The 12560-nt window shown below is 36.0% G+C and overlaps 1 protein-coding gene across 2 annotated transcripts; it reads right to left on the bottom strand.

The window, feature by feature from the left end:
* Positions 1-1363: 1363 nt before the first annotated feature.
* On the bottom strand, positions 1364-9162 carry LOC126713743 (transcription factor MYB3R-4-like). Of its 2 annotated transcripts, none has more exons than XM_050413588.1 (12): positions 8984-9162; positions 8538-8738; positions 8085-8139; positions 7942-7999; positions 7577-7671; positions 7365-7468; positions 6883-7011; positions 5024-6698; positions 4158-4447; positions 3286-3400; positions 2182-2409; positions 1364-1785 (listed from the first exon to the last, which is right to left on the bottom strand). In XM_050413588.1, exons 2-12 carry the CDS (start codon positions 8639-8641, stop codon positions 1651-1653), a joined length of 2988 nt encoding a protein of 995 aa, XP_050269545.1. In that variant the 5' UTR covers positions 8642-8738; positions 8984-9162; the 3' UTR covers positions 1364-1650. The 2 variants fall into 2 exon arrangements, with proteins under 2 accessions (XP_050269545.1, XP_050269544.1); XM_050413587.1 differs by having other exon boundaries at positions 2182-2412; positions 8984-9161.
* Between the last annotated feature and the right edge of the window lie 3398 nt (positions 9163-12560).

Genomic DNA, 12560 nt, shown 5'->3' with positions numbered 1-12560 from the left:
GTGGTTTCAAATGCAACAATATCCCACTCCAAATTTGAATTTTGAATAGGACTCAAAAAGTTTGAAAAATTCGGCCCTATCAATTGTTTTGGGTTTTCTAGTTGTTCCTGAATAGTTTCAATGTTAGCTCTTGCGGTCATCAAAACAGTTGAAGGTTGATGGTGAATGATAATTTGTCGAGCAACCTCGTCGCCTTCATCAGACCCTTGAGCGTCCTCTTTATCATCCTCACTAAGTTTGGACTGGCCAGGGCTTCCTTTTCTTTGTGCAGTTTTTGGAGCAACTGCACACATCCAAGGACCAAATTGAAGTTCACCCTCATTTGTTGAAAGACAGCCTTTATGTACCTTTCGACACTCCCGATCCTGATGACCAAGTATACCACATCCATAAGGTGGGAAGCCTTTCATACTTAAAGAAAACCCAACATTCTTCCGCTCCTTCAACATGAATCATTTTTCCTCTCATAAGAGGTTTGGTGACATCAATATCCACCCAAATCCTAAGGAAAGGATGCCAAGCTAAACCACTTTTCGGAGCATCAATCAAAATTGGCACACCAATCTCATTGGCAATCCTAGTACCAACGACGGAATTCATACTTTTGATGGGGATATTGAAAACCCGGATCCAAAAAGAGGAGTATTGGAAGGAAACATTACCTGGACTGAGATCACCATTGAATTGCTTCATTAAAATCAATCTCTTGTCAAAGGACCAAGGACTTCTATCTAAGACCTCGGTCATGTCTTCTTCACTTGTAAAAATAGCCAAAAGGAGATTATTGCCAACCTCTTTAGTGGTAACACCATGTGACCCCTACCAAAGTTTCTGGATTGTAGATTTAAACACCTCCCTATTCAATTCTTTATTGATTTGTAACTTGAATAAGATACTGAATTTTGCTTGATGTTTAGATTTGATACATCTTGGGAGCTCACGGCCAAAACACCTTTTTCCTCTTCCGATAGCTTAAACTTTTTCCACATCTCCTCCATCACCATATCCATTGGGAAAGAAATTGTAGTAACAGAGTGAAAGAAAGAATTAATAGAAAGGAATTGCAAGACCAGAAAGGATAAGAAGAGAAGAAAGTAAGAGAAGAGAATCCCCTACTACAGTCAACAATGCAGACCGGCGGGGTTTAGATCTTGCGTTAGGGAACGCAAGTTTGTTCCTTTTACTTTCCAAGACTACAGAGAGCCAAGGAAAGAAAAGTTTACAATTGATAACGTTTAAGTTACAACTTAAAGCACCAATATGAGAGAGAGAGCTTAACACCTTTTTTGTATTTTTGGCAAAATTATTTATTACAAGGAGAAGAGGACATGAGGAAGCCCCATATCCATCTTAAAAAAAGTACTTTTAAAAAGGTTGTCCTCTAATTTACGATCCAAGATTACAGAGTATAATTTTGTCCAATATATCAGAATTATTATAAAGCAGAGAGCAATATCTACAGATGAATTGAACATACACTTGTCACCCCCCAAGTTCAAACAAGAACAATGGGATCAAGCACAACTCTAAAATGTATTGAACAAACTATACAATAACTCTGCATAAAGCCTTGCCACTTCCGATGAAAATACATAAAAACTGCACACATGTATATAATATATATCATACTCACAGTAGTACTAAAACACACTATCTGCAATTCCTCATCAGATGGGATTTGGGGCTTGAAAAGCTTTTAGCACTTGTGTTCTCAGGAAATTTCTTGTTGTCTGTACCCTTCCCAGGCGTCCCACATCCACTGAAATCGAGAACACGTTGCTCCGTCTGTGTGTTTACAAAACAAATATATATATATATATATATATATATATAATAAATGTAAGGAATTGGAAATAGTAGATTCATTAAGAAACAACATGAAAAGGAAGGGCAGGCACGGCAGTTTATACTAAAACCCGCTCTACCAACTGATCCAAGGCACTCAATTTAGAAGGGGGTGTCTGCAAATATGGTTCAAATAACATCCTGTAATAATTGTGAGGAATGTCCATTTTATTTTGACCAGAATTAGTCCAGCACACATTAGTAGAAATGCCAATGGAAAAGACTTGTACACAACAAGGTATAAAAGCTACAAAAGAAGTGCTGATGGTAAATAAAGGAGCCCACACACGCACGCACACGCACACGCACACTGCATTCCTTAGAAATGTTCCTTACCAAGAAACCAGGAGGCATATTCTCCTGGTTGTTATGAAGAAAACAATTGTCCAGGTCAGATAAATTCTTGTCGCTGGAGCAAAATGTCTTTGAGGGCATTTCAGGATCATCATTTGTCAAAACATCCAAGGCATTGGCATATGTAGCTGCAGTATCCTCACTTAGGTGTCTCATCAACCCAATGGCATCATAGCACCTCATCCCAGGGCTCAAGAAGTATCCCAAATCCTGCTGAGGTAATTTAATATGCCATACAGTTTACAGTCAGAAAATACAACACAAACAAGCATGACAAAAACAAAAACAAAAAAAAACCAAAAAATAAAAATAAATAGAAACCCCATAAATTTAAACAAAAAGTTACATTTTCTTTAATCAGGCGATCAGAATTCTCAACAATGAGATCCATAGTTCTGACCACTTTAATATTTTTTTTCCCCTTTTTTTTTCTCTTTTGGTAAAGTATGCTATTCACAACTCATATAGAATATGCATGTGCCATGTGATATTCAGATCATGTGTTGTGCTAAGAATATACTCATCAAACTGCATGAGCAAGAGATTCATGAGTAAAACAGATTTGTTTTTTTAAAATTGTTTCTTGGCCTGAAGTAAGCTGTTCCAAAACCAAGAAATTAGACCGGTAGATTCAGTGATTTGAGCGATTTTTGAACTTTTTTTTTTCCAATAAAATTTACAAAAGCGTTCCCATCCCAGTCAAGTTTTAGTCCAAATGACAACAATCTACTTTGCATTAGAGGTGCCCGATCATATAAATCTACATTAATTTTTTTTCAAGATTTCATTCTCTGATTCTTTGGCTTTAGTTGCAAGGATTCCAATTTCAAGATTTTGGCCATATATATTGTGCTCCAAATTTTATGAGAAGCTAGGATTTATGGCTACAAGTTTGCTTAGTTCTCAGTGTACAGCTTGATGTCCACAGGGCTTAAAACAATTGTGCATTATAGGTTCTCAGATGTTATTTAACATCTTCTCAAAAAAAAAAAAAAAGTTATTTAACATGTTACCAAAATTCAGAAAACAAAAAGGAAATGAGGGAGGGGAGGGGAGTGTATGAGCAACTATTGGGCTTTAAATTACCTCAAGTGTCATGTCTGCATCAACTCTTGGTGGGAGAAAAGTACTTAAAAACCAAGGAGACTTCCATGCTGATGGAGATTCAATTCCTCTTTTTCTATCTGGAGTCTCATCAAATCTAAAAATTGAGGAATAGAAAATAGTAAAGAACAAAGAAATCTGATCAGGATCTCAGAATGTAACAAAGAAGAAATTTGTGCTGACAGAACTACAGGTTTACTCAAAAAGAGATAATAGAGCACATTAACTAATTTCAAGACTTTCAACCAATGAGACTGAAAAATCCATAGTCACAGAATGTTAGGGTTCTCTATTGTTCAACACTAGTGGAATGATTTTATAAAAGAATAAAAAATAGAAAATTAAAGGGTACAATAAATTGAGATTACATGTATACATATAAGCAAACATACATATGGGCTTAAAGATATACCCAAAATTAAATAAACTATATGTGAACAAGTTAAGATGGCAAGTCCTGCTCCATGCTTGATGTCAAAGTTCATGAAAATGTAATTCATGTAGATTTTCATGACCATACATGTGCAAGCACTTTTCTTCTTATGAAAGTGGACGGCAATTGCTCCAAAACTGTTTCACTAATATGTGCTTTGTATGGTTCATCAAAAAAATATGTGCTTTGTATGTTACAACAGCTAGAAAGGAAGCTAACCGAATTGCTTAATTTTACTCGTTATGCATATATCCAAAAAACCTATAACAATGTGCTCTGCTCGATTAAGAAAATTTCAGAAAGTACAAGTTTCTGAATTCTGCAACAATGATTTATCATTGCCTTGTGTCTAGTAATGGATCAAAGAATAAATGATATATAAAATATCGGTCCTATGAAAAGCCATAAGAATGTAACTTACGTGCTAAAGCTTTGAATATCAGCATCGTTCCCATAATTTCCACTGGTTTCTAGAGGCCTTAATGATGGTGCACATTCTGAAGATGTAGCTGGAACTATACACTTTTCATTTTTCAGAGAGGATGACTCTATATTGTCACCCTGGTATGACTTGGTGTCCAACCTTATAACATATTGGCCTTTGGGACTCAAAATTGCCATACTCAAGGCTGTAGTTGTTTGATGTTCATCTGTATCCGGAGAAAAGACCAGCTGATCATCTAAATTACGCTCAACAAGCAGTCCTGTAGGCTGTAGAAGCATTAAAATGATCCATATAAACCAGGAAGTTAGTAAACAAAACAAACATGGATCAACAACTAAGAGATGTCGCAGACCAGAAGCTAACCATTTGGTGATTTGAAACCTACATGTTTCTATATACAAGTGAAAATTAAATTTACATGGTATTATTTCCAACTCAAAAGTTATAGGATCAATTGATAATTAATGGTACCATATGATGCACAAAAGAGTTTCTCCACTTAAGTTATACAAGAGAATGTATAAAATTGTAAAAAAAAAAAATAGTATCTTACATAATGTGGGCTAAGAAAAATGAAATAATCGAGCTGATTACAAGACAAGAGGAACAGGATAAAGTGGAAAATGTGCCAAACGCCAAAGGTTTCACAGTTCAAGGCTAAACACCAAATAGTATAAACACCACTAGGATCAAGCTCTTCCAAAAACATTTAACTATTCTTGGAATTGCATCTAAGTAAAAAAAAAGACCCTAATGCAATGAAAAAAAAAATGATAAAACAACTCATGATTAAATTATCCTAAACAAAAACTAATGATTATGAAAGTTGTGTCAGCATCTACCTTGGCCTTAGGATCAATATTCAAGGTACCCTTCTTAATCTTCTCTAGAGAATTAGTGATTCCAACATCTTTCTCTAATATTCTATTTTCCTTTGCAATGCTCTCTTTATTCTCCTCAAAAGCATGGTCTGTATTAGCTTTATCATGCATTGATTCTGCAGTGTTCACTTTCTGGTCAACTACACAATCGAGCATCTCCTCAATAGAAGATATGGACATTGCCAAAGCCCCATTCTCATCTAAAATAGATTCCAGGGAAGAAAAAGGACTTGTCAAGCTAAATTTCTTCATGTTTTTGTCCTTTCCCATTTTTTTGTCTCCCTTTGTTTCTTCAACTGGTGACAAAAAATCACGCAGTCTCTTTTTCATGATGGTTGGCGTACATGTAAAGCTCTTACTGGCATTCTTTAATATAGCTTCTGGAGTACTTTTGTGACTTGGTGAATCCCATAAGCTGCATGGTGAGGACAAGTTCATTGGACGCATGAGTAGTTGACGAATCCCAAGAGGGCTATATGCTTGCTGTATATCACCACCAGATGCTATGGGATCAAAGTTGAGAAAAGGAATATCTAAGCTTGGAAAACAAGGAGGCTCATAACACAGAGATCCTGAACCCCTTCTGTCTTTATATGCAGTAGCTCCATTCTCATCCATTGAGGGAAGGAGTTGCATAGAATCTGAGTTCACTGAACCAAACAAATCTGCAGGAGCCAGCTTTGAAGTAACCATTGCTTCATCTGACTTTGAAATTTGTTTTGCATTCTCATCATTGGAGGAAAATTTTCGCATAGAATCTGAGACCACTGCACTAAAAATATCAACAGGAACGAGCTTTGGATTATTCTTTGCCTCATCTATTTTCATAGGGTCATCTTTTTCATCTAAATCAATATCAGGAGAATCAACATAGATGAAGTCATCTCTTGAACTTGTAATGGCCTCGAATTCTGAAGTTCCTCCTTGTACATCCTTTAGAGGGTCACATGACTCCATAGCAAAGATTCTGGTGTTTGCAGAGTTCTGAGATTCAGATTGGCAAATCACTGAATTTTTTCCCACATCCAGGTTATTTGATCGTTCTGTCACATTGCCATCAAAAAAGAATCCAGGAATTCTTGTATCTGAGAATGTATTCTCAAAAAAATCACTCTCAGATATCAATAGGTTCATGTTTTCCATTGTAGCAGAAGTGTTGAATCCCACAGAACTCCGTGATAGAATAGAATGTTTGTCACAGATTTCATTTACACAATTGCTATGTTCAGATGTTCCAAAACCTGATGATTCATGCAAGTCATCCACAAAGATGTTGGGCAGATTATGGGAACTAAAGTGGTAATCCTCATGTCCAGGAGTTTCAGCTTCCAGTAATGAATATTTCTCCATAGTATGCCCCTTTCTACAACCTGTTTCCGCAGTCCTAAGATTCTGCGCTGCAATTTCTGTTCCAGAATCAAATTGAGAGCAAATGACAGCTATTGATCCTTGACTACAATCTGAATTTTCATCTTCAACCATATCTACTTGACACTGCTGCACACCCACAGAGGATGAACTTGGATTTCCTACATAAGGCAGACCTTGAAACTGTTCAAGTAATCCTGATGCCAAATAAGATTGCAATTTCTTTTTCACAGAGCTGTTCCAGTGATTTTTTATTGCATTGTCCGTCCTGATGCAAACAAGCACAATGATGTTTCAGAACCATTCTCATTTTTGTCAACATATATTTCTGAATTCATCGTAATATATATGCAACCTAAATTTACCTTCAATTGTGATAAAGTAGCAACACATTTCCACATAGATACAATGAAAATGTATTAAGCATTATGATTATCTAAAGAGATGCCTACCTTCCAGGCAAGAATTTTGATAACTCAGCCCACTTGTTCCCATAAATTTGATGAGCACGAATTAGAGCCAGCTCCTCTTCCTCTGTCCACGGTTCCTTGCTTATGTTAGGATTAAGATGGTTATGCCACCTGAAAAAGAAAAAGGATTATATAAAACTAACCTACAATGGAGCACTGATTAAGGCCTATGCTTCAGTTGTTCTCCTAAACTAGTAGCTTCTTCTGTTATGATAATGGATTAGTTTGAAGTATTCGACTTTTATGCTTCTGTATGCTAGGTGTAAATAAGCCTTCATGAAAGAGTTCCAGTATACATAGTTCACTTGTATTAAGATTATGTCATGAAAAAGACATATAAAAGGAAGCAACCTAGTATAATTCAATTCTTGCAAACATGAAGATAAAAATGTGCTAATGAAGGTCCTTACCTTAAAGATTTTGAAGAGAATGAGTAAAATGAATGAGCAAATTAATGATCATACCTTTCTCGACACTGCTTTCCAATACGTCCAGGCAATGCTTCTGCAATGGTTGACCACTTCTTTGACCCATATCTATTCACCAACTCGATTATTTTTTCATCCTCCTGTTTATGATGCAATGAAATCAGCCACTTATACAGTGTCACTATCTACAAACGAGCACTTTGAAGGTGGAACTGTAAAGCATTCTGACAATGTCGAAAGCAACTCACCTCTTTAGACCATGGACCTTTGAAGAGTTCAGGATTCAAGACCTTCTGCCACCTGTGCAGGCACTGCACATCTGTCCGATCTTTAAAACATTCCGCTGCATATTACACAATATCTCGCATGAAAAAATTATCTTTGCAATGGAACTATCTTTACATTAAAATTCAATGGCTAAGAAAGCTCCACTTCGTTTATCAGGGAAAGAAAATAACATATATTTGAATTTTATTTCGAGCTTCTTCAAGTTGATTATTTAAATTTATCAGAAGCAGTGGCAAAAGAGAGATAATTAATGGATGTGAAAGCATAAAAGTGATGAAGTGAGAACAAGCAACATTTACAAGAGTGTTGTCATGTTTCATATTACCTATTCTTTTCCAACTTTTTCCTTTATAATGTTCAACTGCCCTCCGCAATAGCTCATCCTGTATATAAAGATACAAACCGTTGTGATAAGTTGCTTATAAACGAAAGGACACATGTAAACCAAAATTTTCATCCCAAAAGTACCTCTTCGGCAGTCCATTTTCCCATTGTTGAGCGTCTTGTGGGGCCACTAGTCCTCCTAAAATACACATTTTTAGTACTCCATAAGAACCAATTTCTAAAACAAATGAAGCAATTCATTTCCTAGAGAGAAAGAGGGACATACAAGCACTAGAAAGACGAGTATATTTCAATACCTAAACCCTCCCAACTAAAAAGTAATAAGAAAATGTAAATTTAATCATTTAAACCATAGTTTAACACTCACTTCACATGTGGGTCCATACTCCCAATTAAAAAGTTCTCAAGTCAAAATCACTTACTTTGATACCATAATAAACTACCACTAACCCGAAAAAACTTAAGCCAATAAAAAGGAGTGAATTTAATTTAATCATTTAACCATTATACTTACAATTATAACATGGGTTACAAAACTACAAACTACAAAATTGATTAGGGAACAGTTTAAATTACCCAATAATAGGCCTCATTTTCTGAGAAGCATCAGTTTCTCGACCAGGGGCAGTAGTAACAGGAGGTCGAACTCGCTTACAACTTGTAGTACTAAACCTTGACATTGTTCTTTCCCAATGAAAGAGTGAAACCAATCCCCAAGAACATTATAATCCTTTCTAGAAAGTTCTAGTTGTGCAAACACCGTGACCAAATCACAGGCTGAAATGGGCAATGAAAAAGCAATTAACTTGGTTAATCAAAACAGCCAAAAGTAATTCTTTGTTGAAATTAAGAACCCTAAGTAATTTGACTTGATTAGTAAAGTGTAAACAGAAAATCCAAATTCTCAAATGAAATAGAAGAATTTTCAAAGGAAATGACTTTAATTTTTTTTTAAGTGACGGAAATGAAATGCAACTCCCAAAATTCAAATTCCCAAAAGAATTGGTACGGTATATACTCACCAAACAGTGTTTCAGAATACACAGAGAGACAGAGAGTAATTGTGTCTTTGGGTGCAATTTGCAGATCCTATCGACGAAACGGTGAAGAAGGACCTGCAAATGCACTAATAGTTCTTCACTGTGAGAGAGAAAAAGAGAGAGAGAGAGAGAGAGAGAGAGAGAGAGAGAAACGGTCGAGAAGAATTTGAAAAATGGAAGTGTATAATGATGAAGAAGGAGAACTTATATATGTGGGTTAAATGTCGAGCAAGTTGCGCAGCATCGAACGGTGGAAAATCGAGGGTGAAGTCTGGAGTCAAAGATGACTCCTACCCTTATATTTTAAATCCTAACGGCTCCTTCACCGGCCTTAGCCGGTAATGTATGTTTTCTATTTTCTCTTCTTATGTTTTTTCGGGGGGTTTAACCTCTCACTTAAATCCCTTCATTAGTAATTGAGATACAATTTTTTTGAGTATCTTTTCACTTATATTCTTACTAAAGTAATTGAGATTCGATGACGACAAAAACACTTTACTGATTAACATAATCAATTACTACAATTTTTTTATTTGGTATAAAATTGGGTCTAATTTACATTTACACCATTTCATCAAGCCAAAAAGTATCATAATTGACCCCAAGAAGTTGGCTTAGTGATTCCAAAGAGCACTCACAGTAGTGGTGCTAAAAAGCCATATTGGTATATTTTAACTCCTCACACACAAAAAACTTGCTCCAATAGTGGAGCTATACTTATTTTTTTTAGATGACTTGCTACAGTGCACATCTATAGATAGATGTGCACTATAGCTTAGAGTTTAAAAAAAAAAAATATATATATATATATATATATATATTAATTTTTTATTCTTGCCCCCATTAAAATATTAGCTCTCTCTCTCTCTCTCTCAACTTCCTCTCATTGCTGCCAACCCACCCCCACGCTGCCAACCCACGCTACTAGCTCACGTCGTAGACCCCGCCGCCGATCCACGTCGCCAACCCATCTCGCCCTTACTTGGTTTTTTTTTTTTTTTTTTTTTGCTGTGGGCTGTGGTGTGGTGGTGGTTGCGGTTGTGTGGGTAGATCGGCGTCGGTGGGTGGCTGGGTTCGTCAACATCAGTGGGCTGTGGTTGGGTTTGTCGACATCAATGGGTGGCTCGGGTGGGTTTCGTGGTGGTGGGTGTGGGTGTTGCCGCCAATCAGCCTTGGACCCACGCCACCGATCAGAGTGCTTGCTCGCCGATTGGGTGGGTTTCTGGTGATTTTTTATTTTGTTTGGTCTAGGTTGAGGAAAAAAATTGGAGATTTGGGGTTTTTTTTTTTTTTTTTTTTTTTTTACCTGCTATGGACTGGTGGTGGTGGTGTTGGTGTTGGTAGTGGTTGTGGCTATGGCTGTGGCTAATGGTAGAGGTGGTTGTGGCTAGTGCTATGTATGTTTTTTGGGTAGTGAGATATATTATTTTATTGTGATATTTATATTATTTTATTGTATTGAAAGATAAAATAAATTCACTACTACAGCATGTGTGTAGATAAAATAGATAAAGTAACTTTTGGTGGAGCTAAAAAGCTAAATTTTTAGCTCCACTGTTGTGGATGCTCTAATACCTTATGATTTCCATAAGATTATGGGATTGAAATTTCTTGCCAGCATCTTGGGGCTCCCGTGGGATTCATTCTTCTTTGTAATAATCTGGTGTGATGGGGGGACTACATATACTTAAGGGAATAGTCAGATATTCGAAAATGTCTAGAAAAGTTTAAAAATAATCTCGTTTGTCAAAAAAAAAATATATATCATAATTATTTCAATTATTTTCTATCTTAAAGCTTGGACAAAGAAAAGTTTAAATCCAGTGATCTTTTAACGACAGAAAAATTTGCACCCACTAATAGTTTGTCTTTATGTTGTAGTAATTCCTCTCTTCCTTTTTCATTTGGGAGGTTTGATTCAGAAATGTATCCTTTGTTTCTTATTAATGAAAATTTTAATTTAGCCAAAAAAATAATAAAAAAGAAATCCTGCCGAGGACTTTGCAAACAATTTCTTCATGAACATGTTGTCTACAATTCAGTTTTGCCAAATTAGAACAGGTAGCTATAATAGTGGTTAATTTTAAGCAATTTGGACAAAAAGCTTTGGACTCTAGCATATATGAATATATTTTGTTGAACTTCTAGTGTATTTGCACGAGTTAGCGACTAGTATACTATAAAACTGAAGCCTTTGACCAATATTTAACTTTTTTTAGAGTTACCACATTTTTACACATCAACATTATTTAAAAAAAGAAAAAACTATTTCTAACTAAATTGTGAAAATCAAACCCAATGCCAAAAAAAAATCATCAAACCCAATACCCAAAATCTCAGTAATTTCCACATAAAACCTCTGATGGTGAGTTGATTTAAGTCAGATTCGTCCATGTTAGCCATCCATAACTAGACCACGTCCAGACCACAAGGGGGACCAATGAAGAGAATCTTAAAAATGAATAAGGTTCAACTACAAAATTATGATCGTCCATGATAACCTAATCGTCCATGTCATACGGGGCTACAAACGATTGAGTAACACTTAGTAAATTTTTGGGTGTTTTTCTACAAGTTCTATGTAACTAGACCACGATCTATTGTTCTAGAACATGGGAAAAGTTCCTCATAATTTGCTCCATTTTCTCCATTAACTTCACATATCTCCCATGATGATAGTGGATCCGAACAAGTAGACCCACTTAAAACTCTCTATAAAAGGATCAAGTCTCATTCTACCGAGGTAAGTTCTACTATTCATAATTCACCATCCTTGTGTTCTAGAGAGAAAACTAACTTAATCATTCGGAGGGTCCTTAGTTGGTTCACACCGGTCACCCTTGACATTCTTTTTCTCTTCAGGTACTCAAACCATCACCGTAGTTCGGAGTATTCAGCCTATTGATTTTCGTGCATCATCAACCTCAATATTTATTTTTTAGAAAAAACTATTTTTTTTTCTTATTTCTTTGCTTGATTTCTGTCCGACTATTCGCGTAAAGCTTCTCTCAATCTCTCGATTATTGTCGTCCGTTTGGGGAGAAAAAAACAAAACCCATATTTCTCAGGTTCACTTTCCCTCATTGTAGTCTAAACTATATCCCTCACGATCCCAGTTTTTGGCCAATATCTTCGGGCTAAAAGATGACCACTTGGGACCAATGCCCAGTTTTGATCTTTTCTTGGAGATTATGAGAAGAAAGACAGATTTTACAAATAAGATAACCAAAAATTATCCCACAATAATGGTTAATACAAGGAATTTCTGGTTCCAACAAATGCCAACCCGATCCGATGTTTCGAGCGAGATTTCGGTGTTCTGGACGAAATTGATGTTCCGGACCGAAATTCCCTTTCGTCTTTGTTTGAAGCTGAGAAAAAAAAATGATGGATTTGAACCCTTCTTTGTTCTATGTTCTAATTGTTTCTCTTATGCAAATATAGGAGGAGAGAAAATAAGATGATGAACAAGATGAAGAAAAACATTGAAGCATAGAGAGGTGAGGAAGGAGAAGGGAGGATTAAGTGTCCGTTTGACAAAAATTATTTTTGTCAACTT

This window comes from Quercus robur, chromosome 2, assembly GCF_932294415.1.
Source record: "Quercus robur chromosome 2, dhQueRobu3.1, whole genome shotgun sequence".
Classification (NCBI taxonomy): domain Eukaryota; kingdom Viridiplantae; phylum Streptophyta; class Magnoliopsida; order Fagales; family Fagaceae; genus Quercus; species Quercus robur.
Note: the sequence above shows the minus strand (reverse complement) of the source record. Positions and strands in the feature narration are given on the sequence as shown.

Excerpts from the sequence above, each read along its gene's own strand:
- LOC126713743 (XM_050413587.1), bottom strand. The coding sequence starts at position 8,641 with ATGTCAAGGTTTAGTACTACAAGTTGTAAGCGAGTTCGACCTCCTGTT. Across the intron at positions 7,012-7,364 it reads GGAAAGCAGTGTCGAGAAAG|GTGGCATAACCATCTTAATC; the intron begins GTATGATCATTA and ends TTTCTTTTTCAG. Across the intron at positions 4,448-5,023 it reads ATATTGATCCTAAGGCCAAG|CCTACAGGACTGCTTGTTGA; the intron begins GTAGATGCTGAC and ends ATGCTTCTACAG.